General features: G+C 42.3%; 1 protein-coding gene across 1 annotated transcript in view; it reads left to right on the top strand.

The window, feature by feature from the left end:
• The window catches only part of LOC130477365 (VPS10 domain-containing receptor SorCS1), a 496,720-nt gene that overhangs the window by 354,168 nt on the left and 119,986 nt on the right, over nt 1-22,566 (top strand). Inside the window, exons 6-8 of the mRNA XM_056849300.1 lie at nt 7,057-7,121; nt 16,360-16,478; nt 19,615-19,704. Of these exons, the coding sequence (XP_056705278.1) occupies nt 7,057-7,121; nt 16,360-16,478; nt 19,615-19,704 (274 nt within the window). The remainder of the gene's footprint in view (nt 1-7,056; nt 7,122-16,359; nt 16,479-19,614; nt 19,705-22,566) is intronic.

The following is a 22,566-nucleotide window of genomic DNA, read 5'->3' as shown; positions in this document are numbered from 1 at the left end:
CATATCAATTCGTTCCTGTATGATTGGCTTGGACTAAGTAGATTTGTGCTAACTACAGCCTTGGCTTATCCCTGGACTTATCTTAAACTTATTTAGAAAATATAGTTATTTTTCTAGGGAGCTATGGCTGATTTAAAAAATCATCTAGAGCTCAGTTCCAAACAAAAGGCAGAAAGAGCTAACAAGCAAGCAAAACAAGAGAGGTTCTTCCAGAAATACCTTTGTATATTGAAAGCAATTAAAGAACAAGAATATGACTATACACTTGTTGAAACTACCACTGAGGAAGCTGTATGTGGTGCCCCCGCTACAAAAGATACAAACTCTAAAAGAATGTTCACAATTTGGAGATATTTCATAAAACACACAGAGGAAAAAGAGGATTTCAAGGAAAGTGAGAGTACTGCAAAAACTGCAAAAGAAGATGGTATTGTGCCAGGCTTGAACTACATTGACCCTGCTAACTAGCCTAACTATTGCTGTGGTAATTTGTGACAGTTTATAGTACAACATGGACCACAGCAGCTTGTGTCATATGATTTCCCCAAAGACTCAAAAAACAAAAGATTTTGTACACTACCAGAGAAGACTAGCAAATGGCTGATATATTCCACCTCAAAGGATGTGGGTTTTGTTTTGTTTTTACTGTAGGTTGTTCAGCAAAAGAAATGGTGCATCAATTCTTCAAGAATCAGGTTCAAAAGACTGGAAGAACATTGGAACGATTCTATCTTTACATGAGAGGAATACTCTCTATTTAGAAAACTATCACACCTGGAGAGAACTTGAATGGCATTTACCTAAGGGAAAAACAATTGATAATATTAACTAGCAGAAAATCAGGCAAGAAGAACAATATTGGCAACAAATCTTGAAACACTTGATTGATTTGATCAGCGTTCTTGGCATGCAAAACTTGGCATTCCATGGTAGAAGTGAAAAGTGTACAGTGCTAACAATGGATTTTTTTTGAAGTTTGTAGAATATTTAGCCCTTTAGATCCTGTCATAAATTAACACTTATGCAGAGTTAAAGATGAAGACATATCGGCTCGCTACTTAGGAAAAGATATCCAACATGAGCTTATACAGCTTCTAGCAGGTGCTATAAAGCAGAAAATTTCAGCACATGCAAACAGCCAAATATTACTCAGTTATTCTGGACTGCATACCTGATATTAGTCATACTGAACAAATGACAATGATTGTGTTATGTTGATGTAATCAAACCATCAGATTATGAGATGTCTGAGCCTGAGGTTATGATAAAATAATATTTATTTATTGGGATTTGTTCCACTAAAGGAAACTGCAGGTGCTTTTATGACAGAAACTCTTATTGGACAGCTTGAGCAAATGGGATTACTACTTGAGAATCTGCATGGTCAAATTTATTATAATGGAAGTAACATGAAAGGCAAGAACATGGCATACAAAAGAGAGTCCTGGACATAAAACCATGTGCCTTTTTCGTGCCCTGCAATGCACACTCTTTAAACTTGGTAGTCAATGATGCCACTAAGTGTTGTCTGGAAGCAACTAGTTTCTTCATCTGGGTTCAACAGATCTATAATTATTTATCTGCATCGACTGTGTTGGTGATTTCTAATTGGCCATGTATCAGGCATAACTGTTAAGGTGTTGAGTGAAACAAGATGGGAGAGACAAATTGATGCTTTGAAACCACATAGATATCATCTTGGTAGTACATACGGTGCTTTAATAGAGATATTTGATGACACCATCCTAAAAGGTTTATCTGGAAATACTTCCCAAATTGAAGTTAAGTTAAAGGAGTTGCAATGGGCGCTTCTTGCGCCCCCGCAATAGCCAATCTATACATGGTCACCTTCAAGAAACAATTCATCTTGGCTAATAATCAGTTCTTGGACGATATTATTTTATTCCGGCGTTTTGTTGATGATTTGTTATTCTTATTTAAGACTGCAGAATCTTTTGTTAATTTCACTAAATGGCTCAACAATTGTGATCCTAACCTAAGCTTTACAGGCACTTATAACACTGAGAGCATCTATTTTTTAGATCTGGAGCTCTTCATTGATAGCGATAGGACCTTAGCCTTTAAACCATATAAAAAGCCTATGGCAAGGAATGCTGGTTTGAGATTTGAATCTTACCATCCTTTTCATTTGAAAAACAACCTTCTTTTCAGTCAATTTTTACATCTAAAAAAAAATTCTACCCGATTTTACGATTATGAAAGAGCAGCTAACAATCTCCAAGTAGATCTTACTAATAGGGGATATCCTTCAGATACCATCCAACAAGCCAAACTTAAAGCAGATCTTAGGGACCACAACTCTATGTTACAAACCAATAAGACCAATAACGAACGGAATAGAATTTTTTGTTCTCTCACGTGCAGTAGGCACTCCAGTGCAATCCAGCGTATCATTAATAAACACTGGCATATTTTAACGAGTATAGCTGGATGTTCTGAACCCCCGATTTTTGGTTTAAAATGTAATGCCTCCTTTAGGGACAAATTGATTCATTCAGATGTTGCTCCTAGACGCCCACCATCTTTGGTTTTAGGGCATTTTCCATGTGGCTCCTGCTCTTTCTGTTCCCTTAGTCTTCCTCTAAGGGAGTTCAGTTCTACCTCTTCCAATTTTATTTTCAAGCTTAACCATTTTTCTAATTGTTCCACTAGCCAGTGCATTTATGGCATCACTTGCAAATGTTCAAAACTTTATGTGGGAAGCACACTTAGACCCATCAAAGTGCCGTAGGGGAACATAAATCTAGGATTAGGGCAAAAGTATTGGACTCCCCTTTAACTCTTCACCTCATTAATAACAAACATAATGAAAATGACTTAGCTTTTTTGTCATTTGGGTCTACAGGGGTAATTCTTTTGATTCAGAAAATGTACAAAAAAATTTATTAAGACAAGAAATGCACTTTATTTATTTTTTCCAATCTTATTTTCCATTCGGTTTAAATAATGAAATTGATTTATCATTTTTTATAATTTTCCGTCTAGTCTAAGGAAACATAGCTGTTACCATTCAGCTTAACTTTCAAACTGTAATGAATAAATTACCGACACCTGTAGCTTAGATCCTAACACTTGAAGGCAGGACAGCCATACAGGCGCAAAGAAGGATGACCTCTTGAAATTTTGAAATGAATAAGAATTCCTTTTTAGGTATAGTATTGTTGTCTTTATATTTGCTGAATATTTTTTTATAATAATGTTTTTAGAATAATATGAATGAGATATATATTTTGGAGAATGGTTTTATTATGTTTCAGGAACTTTACATCTGAATGTATGATTTGCTGATGAAGCTGCCTTGGCAGGCAGTGAAAACATTCGGGACATCCGGACCGCGTTTTGACCTGTTCTTGATTCCATACGTTCCATTGTTCTAAAAAGAAAGAAATTGAGAAATTGACTTTATGCTATTGCTATTTATACTTACCATACTATCTTGTGACTTTGTTGCCTTGCAAAACGTTGTAGTGTTTGTATACAGCTACTTTGTACAAATTCATTCCATGTATGTTATCTCCATTAGTTGGTTAAGTTTCCTTTGATTAGTATTTGTATTTATATTCACTTTTCACGTACACATTGTAGAATATAAGTTTCTTACTAAAATTTCGAGGTTGGTATTATTTTTCCTCCTGCAACTTCCAGGCTGGAGATCTCCTGCTATTACAACTGATCTCCAACCAATAGAGGTCCATTCATCTGGAGAAAATGGCCACTTTGCCAATTGAACTCTATGGCATTGAAGTCCCTCCCCTCCCCAAACCCTGCCTTCTTCAGGCTCATCCCCAAAAATCTCCCGCCAGTGGTAAAGAGGGGCCTGGCAACCCTACTTCAAAGTCTATGCCACAACAAGGAGTATGTCTCTTCATACTGCAACAAAAACTCCTGGTTAATGTGCCTAATGTTTCTGTTGCTCTAAGGATCCTTCTCACACTTGTAGTGTCAGTGGCAAGTGGTGAACAAGCTAACTACTTGCGTCTCTTCCCATTGCTAACTCATTTTCAAAAACAGATGCCTTGTACGAAAAATGAAAACCACAAAACTTCAAATTGATATTTAAAAAAAATAGTGAGAATAAGTAATACAACTAATTTTATGACCCAGTTTTATGTATCAGCTTTGGAAAGGCTAACTTGAAATGGGCATATATGCAATGTTGCAGGAGCACAGTTAACACTGGGTGTGATGTTAGTTGAATTAGTCTCACCCTAAAATCATTTTGGCCACCACTTATCTAAAGCCTTTTTTAAAAAACAAAATAAAACTGGGCCATAAGATTAGTATCCAGGACACGTTTTCCCCAAAGTTAAATAAGTATCTCTTTTTTTGCAAATTGAAGGAAGGCTCTTGGATTAGAGCCCTCTAATCCAAGAACTGACAATAGGTAATTATTCAAAAGTTTTAGGCTTTTCCCCCCTCCTGTGCACTTAATTTAGTTAGCTTTTGGCAAATATAGACTGCTGTATACATTAATCATTTTAGTCACTCAAATCTAGTAAGAGATGATTATTGGTATTTGCTCCTTTACATTGAAATACTGCTGATAGAATGGAGTTTCAAAAGTTACTTGTTGAAATAAGTTGAAAAATAGAAGGGATCTGCTATAATGGTATTTTCCCCCGAAGATGCTGTGGAGAGAAATGAATTTGAAGAGTATCTCAACATTTGCTCTCTACTTTAAATCATTGTTTTAAATTGAAAATTTAGCTCATTGTGATGTTTCACATGGTATTATTATGAGAAACAAAGTATAGTGCATGTGATGGGCAGCCATGTTAGTCTATTAGAGCAAAAAAAATAAACATGAGTTGGTGTCATCTTAAAGACTTACGTTTGTATTCTGTCATAAGCTTTCATGGACTAAAGCCCATTTCTTCAGATGTGTATACTAACTCCTCACTTGGTAGATACAAATACAATGTTATGAAGAAAAAAAATTGTAGAAAGAAGGACCAGAGGGCTGTGAAAGGCTGGAAGTACAGGGTGTGATAATGTAAAATTCAAATGTAATCAAGAATACTACATAGACTATTCACAATAGCAGTAATTAATGATAATGCAATCCCCCCAGTTTTGTTAAGCCGGCTTCCTGTAATTCAGCAGTTGGTGTCTTCCTTTGAAATTCTTGTATTGGAAAATGGTAAGTTTTAGATCAGCAGCATAGCGTCCTGGCAAATTACAATGTTCTTCCATTGGCTTCTGAATATTGCAATTGTTTATATCAAATCTGTCCAGCAAGATTATATGGAAGGAACACGCTAAGAGCCATAAACTGGTAAACTTCAGCTTTCTCTTAATTAGGCTTTCCAGTAGGGGTGTGCATATTGATATGTATTTTTAGTATGGGGGGTGGTTACCAACAAAAAAATGGCAGCAATAAATGGGAGCCAGAAAAGAGGACCTGAATAATGCCAAATTTATTTGGCATTATTCGGGTTGCTTTGGCCCCCCTGCCATTTCCCCCCTCCATCCCTTCTTCCCTCCCCCCCTTACTTATGTGCTGGCTGACTCACATCCATGCTGCCCACCTTCTCCAGAGTCCAGAGAAGGCAGGCAGTGTGGATAGGAAAGCCCCTGCTTTCTTATCCACTCTGCTTGCTAGCTCAAGCCTCCATGGAGGCCTGACCCGGCAAGTAGTGTGGATAGGAATGCAGGAGCATTCCGATCCCAGCTTCCTGTGGGAGGTATTTTTTCAGTATTTTTGGGGTTTGGGTTTATTAACCCCAAAAATTTTAAAAATCTGGGTTTTTCATATTTTTCATAATTTTCCAGGTTTGATAAACCCCAAACCCCAAAATACAAAAAAAAATTTTTTTTAATGGTGCACACCCCTACTTGCCATTCACCTGCCCCTGGCAGGTAAACCTCTGCCCTTGGTTACAATACACAACTCTTGAGAAATGGAGGAGTGGAAGAAAAAATAGCTAGAAAATTGCTTCTGTAGTAATGCTCCAGGAATTTCTCCTTGTCCCTATGGTCTTTACCATAGATACTGGGGAAAATCAATTGTCCCCAAATGCCACCCTCTCCACGCACCACCTTCAAAATCTCCTGGCATTTGCCAAGGCAGTGGTAGAAATTTTATAGTTAATAGTACCTTAAAAAAAAGGGGGGGGAAGCTTCCTTTTATGGGGATAGTCATTGCGCAGAAATGTGTTCCTAAAGAGCTGAAAGTCCTGGATTTTTATTCTATAGATATAGCTACCTAAGACTCAAACTAGATATGACAGCATCTCCAAGTCCACCGCAAGGATGCCTCCACTAATTTAGGGATGAAATTTACCTGGTTGCAAATGCCACAGAGGCACAGTCCTGATTGGGACCGCAGCAGAGGAAGAAGGGGCACCAATTCCCCCCAGCTGCATGCTATTTTCAAGAGCTCAAACATTGGGGATTTGGGCTTTTGAAAATGTGCATGGAGTCCCTCTTGCCCACCACACTACAGTCCCTATCAAGATCAGGTCCAAATGGCGTTTGTGAACTGATGGAATTTTACCCTAAAATGGTGGAAGCATCCTTTGGGTGGAGATGCTGCCACCTCTAGTTTGGTTATAAGACTGGGGATGAACTCTTGTTTCTCATAGTGATGAGCCATAAATAAGTGGTATAGTACAAACCATTGTGTGGTTACAAAGCTTTTCCTAGAAAATTGTATAATCGGATGAATTGTATTGAATTGTATTGTGTTTACGGGAGCATTTTACTCCATTCATATAATCTGCAGAGTGTATTGTATTTTGATGCTTCTAATTCTATGAGAAAGTGAGTATAGTTTATTTTCTAGTTATTCTGGCCTCTCATCATTTAATATTTGAATCAATAACATGCCTGAAAATTAATGGGGAATTTTGCTTTCCATTTGGCAAAATAAATAGTAAAATATTTCTTATTAAGTATTCATTTAAACACACAGACTTAAATTGTTCAAAATAGAAATATTCTATTTATCCATTTAAGTATAGAAATACACAAGCATGCATGCATGCACACATATATAACATATTAAAACTAAAGCTTTGGTTTCTACTTTTCCAGGTCCAGGATGGGAACCAGTAAAGAGCCAGACATTGTCCATTTGGAGGCAAAAACTGTGGATGGTCGTAAGTACTTTTGCCTTTGTGTAGTAATTTTATCATGCATGGTTAAAACTTGGAAGTTCTTTAGAGGACAGGAAGCACTCACTCTGCCATTATCTTCCTAAGTGGATCATCATATACATTCCCCATTGAAAATAATGGTCCTGGACTCCTGAACCCAAAAAACAAAAACCACATGGATTTGAATCCTTAACCAGTAATGACCTATGCAAAAATAAGGAATCACAGCAAAAGTCCTCTGAACTACTCTGGCCATTTCAAACAGTGCTGTGCTTCACCCCTCCCCGCCTTTTTTCATGGCAAATTCTTTTTCATTTTTTGTAAGATTACAAAAGATTAGTTCTGTAGCATCATAGCACCACTAGACCATCATAGCAATCCAATGCATCTATATGCTGGTGATACAGCACTGAATTTCGATTATCACCAGCTATCAGATGCATTGGATTGCTATGGTGGTCTAGCACTATGGTGCTATAGCACGAATCTTGGAACATTAAAAAAAACTGAAAAAGAACTTGCAGTGGGAAAAGGCCGGGGGGGCGGGAGGACGCGGTGCTTTCGAAAGCTCTCCAGACATTTTAAACAGCACACTGCAGCTATTCAGAAGTGCGAGGAAGAACTGAAAGTGAGATAAATCAGTTTTCATAAAAAATGGCTGAGCTCTGGGATGACAATGGGACACAAACAGCTTTGTCTGAAAAGGTTTAAAAAATCCATTAGCAACCGTTAGCTCAAATGGATTATAAGGGCAGTTTGAAAGGGGCCTCAGTGTGTGTGTGTGTGTGTATGGAGGGGAATCGTGCTTTATATTATGTTTGACAAAACTTTGACAAATTCCAAATGTGGTTGCATCAAGGTATTAGAGAAGGTTAAGCTAAGTTAGGGGGAAATTGGGGGAAGCAGGTCCACAGGGGTCTGTTGGTCCTCCGCAGCTGCTTCCCCCACCTATTTGCCCTGTCAGTGAGTCATGATCCCACATGATGCGCCATTGCTCAAGTATGTGTGAGCTGCACCGTGGTGCAAGATGCTAAGTCCCATGGTCATGGGGACAGCAAACATAGCTCAATGCTGTGCAACTTGGCATCTTGCCTGGGCATGAACCGACCAGGGTTTAGATTGCCCGATGGATACTACCATGGCCTTGGAGGGAGGGGGTTCAGCTAATGGCCAATGGGTGCCATGCATGGCATTTATTGGCCTCCTGTGCTTTTCAAAACACTGGATGGGGGGAGGCATGGTGGCTGATCGGGGGATTAATTTTTCAGACTCAATAACCTATGGGCTATGCCACAGATTTTACTGGGGGGCATTTCCAGGCAGGAACAGCTTATTGATCTGACTAACTCCACTGTGTCTCTGAGGCATATCGGCTAGGTGGCTTCCTGTGCCCTTTGCCCCCTTGTGAGGATTGCATTGCAAATAACTAAAATACATATTTATATTTAATCATTTTCTTGAAGGATTAAAACCCATGTTGACCCCCGCTCTGAGCCCGGCTTGCCGGGAATGAGGACAGGATATAAATGCAAATAATAAATAAACAAATAAATAAACAAATAAATAAGAAAGTGTGAGTGAGAAAGTGGGGTTCACTTCTGCATTTCCCATTGGAAGAAGCTAATATGCAATTTATAACAGCCTTCTATTTTTTTTGGTTCTATGTCCCTTATGAATTGCTTGAGTTTGAAATTGGCTCAGAAAATGTAGTAGAAGAGAATGACAGCAGGAAAAATCACAAATGTGTTTTTTTTCGGGTCAAACAAATGCAACTACTTTCAGAGTTTAAATACTCTTTTAGTTAACATACGGCCTTTTGAGCCATTCTGCTTGATCTTCATGAGTAGCAAATTATGCCCAGTGCTTCAATGTGTACGGTGATATTCTTGGAATAGAATCATTATGTATACTACAGCTAGAGGACTCAGATGCTCAGTATGTCTCAGATAGTGATGGGACCAAACATACTTCCAAGTAAGATCTGTTCAAAGGGGCTCTCTTCTTATTGGTCATAATGACATTAACATGTAATTTCACCATGTATGCAAAAGTAGAGTCTGGCCAGTACACCAGTATCCTTACACCCACAGCACATATGGCCTTTTCTGTCCCCAAAAAGCAAAGACTGAAGTTGGCTGTGCTGGCCACCATTGCTGTAACATCTGAGCTTTGCCCAAATATCTGTACTTCAGGCTGCCACTGCTTTGGGAGTGTCTGCGGATGGTCTGTTTATTCTTTTTTACAGGTCCTTCCTTGGAGGGCTAAAAGACAGTTCAGTCTAGGCAGTATTCAGTTCTAGTTTTGCAGACAACTGTTTTGAAATCCTGTCTGTAGTTATTTCAGTGTTAGGAATTATGAACTGATAAGCTTTTGATTTCATAGCTTCTACCTTTTACATGTCACCTCATTTGCTCCTGTTTTTATTCACCATTGGCCTGTTTCCACAAATTTATTTTCCTGTCAAATGAAGATGAGCTTAATTTAGCCATCTAATTAGCTTTTCTTTTTTTATTTACTTAGAAGATAGGGTTTTTATTGCTTTTCCCACAGAGATTTAAAGTAGTTTACACTCAATGTAAATGATGCAAATAATGAATTTTAGTTGCAGAGTGACAGTTCTAAACCTTCATATTCTTTTGCTGGTGCTCCATTATATTATTAGACTGATTCTTCTTTATGTGATCCTACTGCCAGCTTTCATTCCATTTGAAACCTTTTAAGTTAAAGTATTTATTTATGTTATTTATAGTCTATTTTTTCTCACTGAGATTCAAGGGAGATTACACAGTGGAAGTCATTACAGTCAACAGGATGGGACATCCAGTAAGCGCTGTAATAGGAATAAGACTGCAGAAATCGGAAACCAAGCAAAATCTGAAACAAAGCTGAAATCAAGTATAAGTATTAACATGGCATGTTAAACAATGCAGAAATTGCATATTAGAACAATACATATAGCAACAGATAATACATATTATGAATAGTGGTATGTCCCTTTCCTTTCTTTCTGAACCATTCCATCATAATATAACCCTATTACCTGTGTACGAATGTAAGAAAAATTCAGCTTTGCATAGTTTGCAGAATGCCAGGAGAATTGGAGCCTTCCTGACCACATCAGTCAGGCCATTCCATAAGGGGGCTGTAACAAAGTATGCACATGTATGGACAGTTGTTGATCTTGCCCATTTTCCGGGTGGCACCTTCAGAAGGCCCTGCTTGGATGAGCAAAGCTGTCATGAAAGAGCAAAAGAGGAGAGACAGTCCTGGAGATGTGAGGGCTCAAGGCCATGGAGGGCTTTACATGAGACAGCCAGCACCTTGAATTTAACCTGAGGAGGAGGAGGAGGAGTTGGTTTTTATATGCCGATTTTCTCTATCTTTTAAGGAGAATCAAACTGGCTTACCATCCCCTTCCCTTCCTCTCCTCACAACAGACACCTTGTGGGGTAGGTGAGGCTGAAGGGTTCGAAGGGAACCTTGACTAGTTTAAGGTCACCCAGCTGGCTTCATGTGTAGGAATAGGGAAACTAATCCAGTTCACCAGATTAGAGTCCCCTGCTCATGTGGAGGAGTAGGGAATCAAACCGGGTTCTCCAGATTAGAGTCCACTGCTCTTAACCACTATACCACCCTGGCTCTCAGTAACTGATGAACAGCCAATTGAGTGATTGTAGAATGGGAGTAATATGCATGATCTGGCTAGCTTCTGATAATATCCATGATGTGGCATTCTGCACCAAATGGAGTTTAGTATCAATGCCACCATGGCATGAATCCAGGTGGCCAGATCAACCAAATCGAGGTAATATTCCATCTTACTGGCTAAACTGAGTTTGAAGAAAGCATTTTTTGCAGCTCTAGTACCGTATATACTCGCGTATAAGCCGAGTTTTTCAGCCCAAAAAAAGGGCTGAAAAAGCCGGCCTCGGCTTATACGCGGGTCAATACGGTAGAGGGGGGAGGGGGGAACTTACCGCCGTCACCGCCGCCATTGCCGCCGGGCCTGCGCACCTTTCCCCGGCCGGCAGCAGCCTTCCTGGGCCGGCAAGAGGCCCCTCCAGGCCGCGCCTCCGCCGCTGCTGCGCCCGGGCCGCTCCCAGCAGTCGGCAGCAGCCTTCCTGGGCCAGAGAGAGGCCCCTCCAGGCCCCTCCAGGCCGCGCCTCCGCCACTGCCGCGCCCGGGCCGCTCCCTGCAGCCGGCAGCAGCCTTCCTGGGCCGGCAAGAGGCCCCTCCAGGCCCCTCCAGGCCGCGCCTCCGCCACTGCCGCGCCCGGGCCGCTCCCTGCAGCTGGCAGCAGCCTTCCTGGGCCGGCAAGAGGCCCCTCCAGGCCCCTCCAGGCCGCGCCTCCGCCGCTGCCGCGCCCGGGCCGCTCCCTGCAGCCGGCAGCAGCCTTCCTGGGCCGGCAAGAGGCCCCTCCAGGCCCCTCCAGGCCGCGCCTCCGCCACTGCCGCGCCCGGGCCGCTCCCTGCAGCTGGCAGCAGCCTTCCTGGGCCGGCAAGAGGCCCCTCCAGGCCCCTCCAGGCCGCGCCTCCGCCGCTGCCGCGCCCGGGCCGCTCCCTGCAGCCGGCAGCAGCCTTCCTGGGCCGGCAAGAGGCCCCTCCAGGCCCCTCCAGGCCGCGCCTCCGCCACTGCCGCGCCCGGGCCGCTCCCTGCAGCTGGCAGCAGCCTTCCTGGGCCGGCAAGAGGCCCCTCCAGGCCCCTCCAGGCCGCGCCTCCGCCGCTGCCGCGCCCGGGCCGCTCCCTGCAGCCGGCAGCAGCCTTCCTGGGCCGGCAAGAGGCCCCTCCAGGCCGCTCTGCCGCCGCTCCCTGCAGCCGGCAGCGGCCTGGGGGGGCCTCCTGCAGGCACAGGAAGGCCGCTCCGCCGCCGCTGCCGATTCGCCGCGTCTCCCGGTGAGTAGGGGGTTCAGGGGATCTTCCCCCTCCCCCCTTGGACGGCACTGGGGTTGGGGTGGGTCGGGAGGGCCCGGGAGACCGGTGGGAGGGCGACCTGGGGCAGGGGCGACATCATCCCTGCGCTCTAAAATGGCAGCCGCCATTTTAGAGCGCAGCATTGCCAGTAAAGGGAATTTCTTATTGACCCTCGGCTTATACGCGGGTCAATAAGAAATTCCCTTTTCTGGCCTCAAATTTGGGGGGGTCGGCTTATACTCGGGTCAGCTTATACCCGAGTATATACGGTAACTTGCTTCTCCAGCAGTAATGTTGGATCCAGTATTACCCCATGGCTCTTAATTGGGTCAGCTGAAGGTGGGAAGCACAATGTCCTTCAACAGCTCCACCTTCTCAACCAGCATTACTTCTTTCTTGTCAGAATTTAGTTTTAGTTTGTTCACTCTTAGCTATTGAACCACAGCAGTCAAGCAGCAATTCAGGACCATTGTCATATCACCAGGAGATTTGGGTGTTACCAGCATATAGATGACAGTCAACCCCAAAACTGCAAATGATTTGTACTAAGGGCTTTGCCTAGAGGTTGAATAGCATGTGGGATAGGATTGTACCCTGTGGAACTCCACATGATAGGTCCTACACTCTTCCTCTATAACCCTGTCCACCTATCTTTAAAAGCTTTATTGAAATCAGCGTGGTGGGCTTATATTTTTATGTTAGCCTTTTTCTCATACTGGCTGCTGATCAAAGTAAGAACATTCAACAAAGCTATTCAGTCCATTTTGGCTTGCTCCAGTATGGCAATTCCCCATCCCCTTTCCTAGTCAAAACCCAGTATGTTTTCACTGTTACCATAACAATCAAAACAGCAGCTGTTGTTGGAGATGAGACTGTTGGAAATGAGAAGCATAACATCCCAATTACTGAGAGGAGAGAGAACATCTGTGCTAGAGAAGGAATGAAATTAATTTCAGATCTCAGCATCAGAATATATTAATTGACATGAATTAAGTGTAAGTGATGAGGTGCTTCCTGTATATCTGGGTAAATAAAGAGTCCACAAGGATTGAATACCAAGAGACAAACTTTTGTCGAATGCTATCCTAAAGAGCTCCCTTAAGATGAAACAATTCTTGTGAAAAAAAATCTACTGCAATGTTTGTAATATATGTGGCATCTTGTATTACCTTTCCTGAAATTCTTACTGTAATGACACTCCAGATCTAGAAACAAGGGACTTAGATTTCATACCCTATAAATCTCTGTTACTTTTATTCTTGAGGCATTTGGACCACTAACAGCCCATTCCTGAGGTTGGGGGCTGAATGGGTTTAGGAGGCGGCATGGCCCCTACGCTGGCATCCATGTCATTTGCACTGTGCAAACTGTCACAGATGCCGGCGTAGGTGCACTTATGCTGCCCCCCCCCCCGGACTGGGGCTGCAGCGTGGCCCTCGGATGCCAGCACAGCCTCTTGCCAGCTTTCCATTGGTGCAAGTTCCTGCGCTGGCATCCTGGGAGTCCATTAGGCAGCTTCCTAACCCCTTTCAGTCTGGGAATACCCCTTTACACTACGGTGTTGCCACACCACCTTTTTGGTAGTGCAGCATTGCTGCTTTCTATGGGACTCCCCCCCCCCGCCACATTTTCTAATTTTATTTTAAAAACAGCCCTTTTTTACTCCAGTTGAAGCTGTGAAACCTGTGTGGAAGTGACGCTGCGGTGCCTCAGCCACACCGTTCCTGGCCACTGCGGCTTTAAGGAATGGGCTGTCAGTCTTTAGTCTTCAATTAAAGCCGAAAGTGCCGCACATGCTGCAAGTGCGCGCACGTGCATGCACTGCCTGCTGGCCCTCAGCTGGTCAGTGGGCAGCCCGGTGGATCGGCGGGATTTTACCCACCACCACTGGGCACTTGGCAACCCTACGAAATGCCTTTGGCATTATGCTGTTTTAATGTTTTTAAATAATTTTAATCTTGACATAGCGCTTCTAATAAATTATATATTTTCATTATTTATATATTTTTTCATCCCACCCAACCTTGGGTACCTAGCTTCTGTTTTCTAGGTTGGGTTTTATTCCCCACTTTATTCTTCTACTGAAAACAGCTAAGAAACAGGCCTATTTCTGTGGTATGCATAGCTTGGTTGTTTCCTTGTTTTCCTTTACTCCTGCCCTTTTAGTGTAAGAGCAATACAGTTAGCTAGACAGCCAGGGCCTTAGACAGCATAACAATTACAAAGTAAGTTTCTTGTTTGACCCATCCACTTCCAAAACCCATGTAGCTTCCCCCCACACACACACACAAACACCAGTGACCACAAGGGTAAAGAACACAGTGGGCTCAAGCTGGAACCAGACCAATAGGAGGAGCGCACACCTTGCAACACTAATAAATACAATGGAAGTTACTTCTAAGTAAGCCTTCATACTTTCATGCCCTCTGCAGGCCTTCCCAGTCAGGTCTCCTCCAAAGCAGTGCACTTAGATCTAGACAGCAAGGATTGGGAACATGGATAGATGCTGGCAGCCTAGGGTTGGCAACCTCCAGGTACAAGCTGGAGATCTGCTATTACAACTGATCTCCAGCCAATAGAGATCAGTTCACCTGGAGAAAATGGCTGCTTTGGCAATTGGACTCTATGGCATTGAAGTCCCTCTGTGATGGACTAACTAGAGTAGATGTATTACTCTGCTCCTGGTGCCCATTTCCATTCAGTTTATTAATGCTTACAGACTGATTGGTCATATGCAAATAGAGAACGATACAAATTATATAATTATAAATACAGTATTTACATTATAGGAGATCATTATTAAATGCCATAAACAAAAGTTTTACCACTGCAGGAATCACATGAGGATCAACATCAGCTAACAATTTAGCTACAATCTCCAGCTCTGAAGCTGGAGTCCATTTTTGAATGTAAATTGTAATCCACTTGTCTCCTTGTATCCAACTTGAAGGCATTCATATTCTTCACTGTTTACATTAGATATGAAAGTACTAATTTGTTCCATTTAAGCTCTGGTAGCTGCATCTGTTTAAGGAGTCAGATTATTTTACAGGGCTTTGAGATTCTAGTATCTTATGGTGATTTGCTATACTATTCCCAGGTCCTTTGTAAACTGTTTCAGTTGCTTCTTTGAATCATCCAATGAAGATGCTCATACAACTTCCCTAGGAAGTGTGTTCTGTGAACTGTTTGCTAAACTAGAAGTAGAGGGGATGGGATGAAAGTTTGCACTTTGAAAATTAAGTCCCCTTTTTGTAGCCTTAAGGCTTGCAGCATGATTTTTGCTTTTCAGACTGTAAAACCCACACTGGTCCCATGATTACCTGGGCTGCAAAGGGGTGGTGGGTTACCATGGGATGGCATCTCATGCAGAGTGAAGAAGTTAGATATGACTTCTAAATCACCTCTGCAGATAGATCATACATCGTATCTATGTTTCACTTAGAAATCAAGGTAAGCAACTGGCAGTTCAATCAATGATGTTGGGCAACCTATTACCTAAATTCTTTTGCTGTTTTTTTTTTTAAGTCTTTTTGCCTGAGACACAGATTTCAGAGTTGGCTTCATTAGAGAGGAGAGTCTGTCAGAAATAAACAGCAAAGTTCAAGGCACATTTTGAATTTCCTGTTCAGGTAAAACCTTGGAGAAATTCTGGAGAAAACAAAACTAGGTTCAATGGGATTTGTGACATTCCTTCAAGGGGAAGTGGACACATACCCATTTTTACATGTACATTGTGCTGCCAGCCTGGTGTAGTGGTTAACAGCGGTGGTTTGGAGCGGTGGACTCTGATCTGGAGAACTGGGTTTGATTCCCCACTCCTCCACATGAGCGGTGGAGGCTAATCTGATGAACTGGATTTGTTTCCCCACTCCTCCACATGAAGCCAACTGGGTGACCTTGGGATAGTCACAGTTCTCTTTGAGCTCTCTCAGCCTCACCTACCTCACCGGGTGTCTGTTGTGGGGAGGGGAAGGGAAGGTGGATTGTAAGCCGGTTTGATTCTGCCTTAAGTGGTAGAGAAAGTCAGCATATAAAAACTAACTCTTCTTCTTCAATATGACCCCCCCCCCCATCCCAATCTCTCTTCCACTTGACAAGCCCTTGTGCTTGTCTGGCCTTTTCGCCAGCAGTGCCTGAGCCTGACAAGCGAGCAGGGGAGCAGTTTAAGCCCTTGCTCCTGTTTTCAGTCCTACATTGGGCCATGCTGAAACTAATCCAATTTAAAGAGGTCATCAAGTCAATATGCAGGTAAAAGCAGAGCCAAGATAAATCTCAATGTAAAGTTAAGACCATTCAAAATGATTTTTTTGTTTGTTTGTCATTTCAGATGCTCAATACATCACTTGCAGGATGCAGAACTGCTCTGAAGCAATAAGAAGTAAACCTTTTCCAGGATACATTGACTTTGACTCCCTCATTGTCCAGGATGATTATGTGTTTGTTCAGGTCTGAAACAGCCCTTTTTCCTGCTGATTGATTGCAACTCATTTGTTCTCCATTCCTGAATTTTAATCTCCCTTTCCCACACATGCAACAAAACAGCTCGAGTGTTACATCTTAGTGCATCAAAACTAAGCTCAGGTCCCATTGGGATGCTAATTGTTTCCTTCTGCCTGTACCTCAAGTGCCTTATCAACACTAGGGTCATGGGGGATCTGTCTGGAGTGTGTGAGCTGCCTACAGAAAGAATCTTCCTTGCCAATCAGCCATCCTCATCTTGCATTCTAAGAGTATCCTCCTCCTCGCCCAGTTTTTAAGTTTGTATGCCGGGTTCTGATACCACAATTGCAACAGACCAATCAAGGCTTTTTCTATTAGTTTCAGATAGGGGGAGAAGAGGTGAGGGAGAGAGACAGAAAGGGAGTGCTAGAGAAGAGTAATCAGGCATGATTGTCATGCATGGGCTATGATTATTGCGAAGAGGATGGAGATGAGATGTATTCAGCTGAGCTGTGTTCCAGGTGAAAGCCAGAGAATATAACTGAATGGTTTCAGGTTTCATTATCCTCCTGCTGCTGTCCATTTCATAACAAAGAAGCAGGAAATAAAGTGCAAGTAGAGTGGAGATGAGCCGTAAATTATCTGGCTTCAAGCTATTTTACGAGACTCCAAGGCCCTTGAATTGTTTCAATGCATACTGGAGGGCCACTTGTTGGGCTGGACTGTGTGAGGTCCTGATTTTTAAACGGAAATTATCCTTGGCTGTTTGGAAATGCTACCAAACTTCCCTTTTATGGTAGCCTTCCCACCCCATGAAGGTGGTCCCCAAAACTCTTTCCAACCCAGAGAAGATATTTGCCAGCCCTACAGCCTGCATCCTATATGCAGGTTCCCATGATTCCCAGTACAGGGTTTTTGTTGGTCGAATGGGACATCTTCCTCCCTTTTTCACCTGTGGTAAACTGGGTTACATCCAACTGCTTGTGTTGGAATGTCCTGCCTTCTCCTTCCCCAAGTAAAAATTCCAGACAATTCCAAAATGTTTGTGTGCTTCATGCCCTCCCAGTGTTCGCTACCTAAGTATTCTGGGATAATTTGCCTGCCCCTGATATGTATTCAGTATGTATTGACAGTGGTATGACAGCATAACAGTGGAAGTTAACAGAGAGTAAGGCAAGTCAATATGATATGATAAGCAGATGCAGAAAGGCAGCTATGGACAGCTGTGGGCAGCTATGAACATTGTATGAATGCATGATCCCTGAGTCATCCCTCTTTTAATTAAGGGGTTGATTTTTTAAAACACTATTTTAGCCTGGGAATTGTCATTTTAAGCTATTTGTGGTTTCTTTTTATGATCTGTGTTTTTATGCTGGAGCTCTTTTAATGCTAGATTTTAATTAATACATTTTAATTTTGATTGTTTTATTTTGCAAGCTGCCTCAGGCAGGGTTTTGGAGAAGCAGCATTAAAATGTTCTAAATAAACAAACAGTTCTCCTTTGATTTCTGGATCTGTTCAGAACCATTCATGCTTCCAAGATTTTCTATACCATCACAAGTCCTAGAAACTTGTGGTAACACCTGAAATGCTGAAAACATCCAGTGTTTCACTAGCGCTTAGCTCACAGGGGTATGAAGCAAGCCTCTGAAGTATGTAAACTACTGCACAGAAATTGTTAAAAAGTCAGTTGCACAGCGTATTGTAAGTTCAAGTGTAACAGTGCTATCCTTAGCAAAATTCTACCCTTCTAAGTCCATGGAATTCAGTGGGTGAGCCAGCGTGGTGTAGTGGTTAAGAGCAGTGGTTTGGAGCGGTGGACTCTGATCTGGAGAACCGGGTTTGATTCCCCACTCCTCCACATGAGCGGCGGAGGCTAATCTGGTGAACTGGATTTGTTTCCCCACTCCTACACATGAAGCCAGCTGGGTGACCTTGGGCTAGTCATACTCTCTCAGCCCCATCTACCTCACAGGGTGTCTGTTGCGGGGAAGGGAAGGTGATTGTGAGCCGGTTTGAGTCTCCCTTAAGTGATAGAGAAAGTCGGCATATAAAACCAACTTTTCTTCTTCGTCTTCTTCTTCTGGGCCTAGGAGGGCATACATTTATTTAGGATTGCACTGTAAGTTATATAGCATAATGAGTAAGTCTGTTGTACTGCTTACAAAAACAATTGTGCATAAGTTAGTGATGCATTATGCCCAGTTGCTGCTATGTAGTTCAACATGTTTAACTATCAGAAGGATTGTATTGTAGCATTGTGCTATTACATTCAAATTGATTGCATTATGTTTAAGTTATGAAATGAAAAATTCTTATGTACCATACCTGATAGTTAATACAGGCCTAAAGCAAACCTGAAAGCATCTTCATGTTATTTAACATGCCTTTAAAATAACTGTCACCCCTGCTGTTTTATTTATATTAATGTATCATACCAGCCATTTGTTTACTTTTACCATGTACAAGCCAGCGAGATTCACTTTTGTTTTGCCCTTGAGGCCTCTGGGGAAGAGAGTCAGTTGTTTTTTTCCTGGTTTATTTGCAGCTAGCTTTTATCTGTATAGTAGAAAGGTAGTCAGTTTCATTTTTGCCAGCTGTTGAAAACATTAATGGCTCTGGCAGATGTTAACGAAATGGAACATTCTGCAGAACTCCGAGCGCTTGGGTGTACTTGAAAGGTCTGGCCAAAACTTTTGGGCTCGGCGTTTGGATAAAGTTTCCCAAAAGTTGACAGGAGCATAAAACCTTTTGTCATTGCACTCTTAAGTCCTGTTGGTTAGGTATAAAGAGCAACCGCTATTGACTGAGCATTATAATTGCCACATGCTCAGTCAAGGATTCAGAAGTCTGTATCTAGGCTCTAATGTTTGCAAGGTCTCCCGCGCCCTTCTGCCTTCCTGTACAAACAATCTGAATAAGGTGTGCTACTTCACACTGTCAGTTTCCATGGCTGAGGATGTGAACGATGGCTGTTTTGTCTCTTGCTGTAACCGCAGTGCCATTTCTGAACGGTCACTGCCACAATTGCATTACCCTTTCCAGCCCAGCCTGCCTATTATTTTCTCCCTGCCTTAAAAAAAAACGAAACGGTGATAATCATAACCTTGATAATATAAGAAAACAATGTTCTGTGTTGCAGCTGACATCGGGAGGTCGGCCTCATTACTACGTGTCCTATCGGCGAAGTGCATTTGCGCAGATGAAGCTTCCTAAATATGCATTGCCAAAGGTAAGCTATTACGCCTGGAACATTTTTTACAAATGTACTTTCAGATCACAGCTAGAGCAGGCACTGCTGTTCCTGAATGGCATCTGCAGGATTGGTTTAATTAATGTAATTCGCCCAATTCCTTTTAAACAAAATTGCAGCCACCACAAAAAATAAATCCACTCAATGAGGTCAATGTTTCAGCTGGCCGAGGATGTCAGTTCAAAATCCAGATTGATTTTCCGGTTGGCGGAAATTACTAATTAGAATTTCTTTTTAATCATTAATGACATTTGGGGTTCTCTCTGAAAATGTTTTCCCCTCTCCTTTTCTTTGTGTGGGTGGCTACCATGTTTTGCTTCGTTAATGGATTTTAATGGGAATTAAAGAAAAGGATGCTTTGGTATGTCTGCTTCACATCTTCCCTAATTAAGAACAATGAAAAATTAGCAATGGAGCCTGAAAACATATCGTTACCTTCCGAAGCCAGGATTTTAAAGAAGATGAAGGAAAAAGATGTCAGTCAGAAAGAAGCACATTTCCCTTGGAAGTCATCAAGGTTTTACACTTCAAACCATTCCTTAAGACAAATGAGAGGGTCAGGGAAATTGCTGTTAAGTTTGTTCCCCACACCAAGAGATTTGATTCATTCTGTCATGATTCAGGAACATGGTCTATGAAATTGCTTGCCAGATTCAAGGTTCTGCACCTTTTCGATATACAATGGCCGGGGGACAGTTTATGCAGGAAATTAATTGATGTTCTTTGAGACATCTGGCCATGGTAATGCCAGCGTCCTTGAGCTTCAGCTTCTGCATGTATATACAAGGTCCCATGGAAGTCATTTTTTTTTATTTTTGAAAGCCAACTTTTGAAAGACTGGACCCCATTTAATGTTGAAACTTTCAAATAACTCTGGGTTTCTGAAAATCATTGCCCTTAAGGAGTTTTGACGTAGAATGAAACCTCAGGCATTTGAAAAGCCCTGGGAGGATTTATCCTGTCAATTCACATCATAGTCAGACAAGTGTTTATTTGCAATAGACGTTTAAAAAGTCATCAAAACCTTTTCCAGCCAGTAATTGTAATGGTTTTGCTAAAGGTCACTCAGAAATGCCAAACTGCAGCTCACACAGCCCATTTGGGATAAGTCTGTTTGCTCTTAGATGGTCAGGCTTTCTGAGCTGCTCAGTGTCCATCTGTCCATCTACAGAAAATCAGGAAGATCACTTAAGGGATGAGACCAAATTTCACTGTGTCTATCTCCATTTTGATTTTGTTTCTCTTATGAGAAAGGGGCCAAGAAGTCTTCAGCTTTGCATCACTTTCTGTTTCCTTATTCTAATTTCCCCATTAAAATCTGCACATTTTTCAATGTTACTTTTGCATCAATTGCACACACATGATGCCAAAATGACTTAAAATTGCAAAAAAAATCTAATGAAAGAGCTTCAGAAATGATAGCAACAAAATTAGACAAACTAGAACTGATGACAATGACAACATACAGAACCAAAATGAATCCAAAATGGCTATGTTGGCTCATCCACAATCACTTTCTATCTAATTGGCTTGGCTGATGTCATCTCCAGTTATCTGGTTTGCATCCTGATTGACTGATGTAACAGAATTCCACTAGTAATGCCTTCAGTGGCATCAATGTACATGATATTTCTCCAGCAGTTCCAGGGAGGGGAAAGCTCTGATTTTTGAGTAAGCTCCTCTTCTTCTTTACAGACTATGTCTTTTGGCAAACACCAAGTGGTCCCCTCTAGTCCCCAGACTGGCTGTAACTAGGTAGTAGGCAACAAGTTCCTGATTTCACTCCTACTGATTTTTTTAAAATAGCCCCACTTCTCTAATTTTAGTTATAAGGACTCTCAGGGCCCAGAGACAGGAGAGAGGACTCAGCTGCAGTTCTTCAGACAACTTCTAATTCTGTCTTTGAGACAAGTATCTTTGTGCCAGTAATGTGTCATTAGCAGAAGTAGATATTCTTAAGGAAATGAAGGATTTTTCTCTGTGTGGGCTTGCAGATGGACTCTCTCCAAAATTCAGTCAATATAAGACACGACATAAAATGTATCTGCCCATAGAAACAGCTGACTACATTACTAGGATATAGATCTGGCCCAGAATCTCACCTAACCAGTGTACCATCTGCTGGTTCTGAGCTCTTATTGATAAGTTATCTTATTGATAACTTATTGAGACCAAGACACTACCCCACACTGTGGAAAGTGGAGGTTATTATGATCTAAGTAGCAAACACCCAACCCTCTGGCAGATCATGAAGCATGGAGCAGAAATAGTTCTAATAAATGTGTAACCGCCAAGACCATGGTTCCAAGACCTTCTCCAGTGATGTCCTCAATCTCTGTAGCACCTTTTACAGTGCCAGACAACCTTTTCCAGGCCAGGTATTAGAACTAGGTCTGCCCCAGCTGACAGCTGTAAGTTGATTGCCAGCAGCTTTTGGCAGAGGTAGGGTTGCCAGGTTCTTCCTGCCCACCGGCAGGGGATTGGGGGGTAGGGTTGTCAGATTCAGGTTGATAAAGCCTGGGGAGGACAGGGACTTCAGTGGGGTACAATGCCATAGAGTCCACCTTCCAAAACATTCATTTTCTGCAGAGGAACTGCTCTGTTTGGAGATAAGCTGTAATTCCGGAGGATTCCCAGGTCCTGCCTGGAGGCTGGCAGCCCTAGCATTAGGTGATTCTGAAGAAATTACTTCAGCCCTTTTGTCCTCACACAAATCTTCTACCAACAGGATATATAGCAAGAAATCCCTGGACTCCCCTGTTCCTCCCTGAACAGAGACTGAGTCCTGGGGACTGGCAAGACTCAAGACCAATGGGGCTTTTTTCTGGGCCCTCTTTCTCC

The sequence above is a fragment of the Euleptes europaea genome, chromosome 5 (assembly GCF_029931775.1).
Source record: "Euleptes europaea isolate rEulEur1 chromosome 5, rEulEur1.hap1, whole genome shotgun sequence".
In the NCBI taxonomy this organism is placed as follows: domain Eukaryota; kingdom Metazoa; phylum Chordata; class Lepidosauria; order Squamata; family Sphaerodactylidae; genus Euleptes; species Euleptes europaea.
This window is presented reverse-complemented; position numbering and strand designations above follow the sequence as displayed.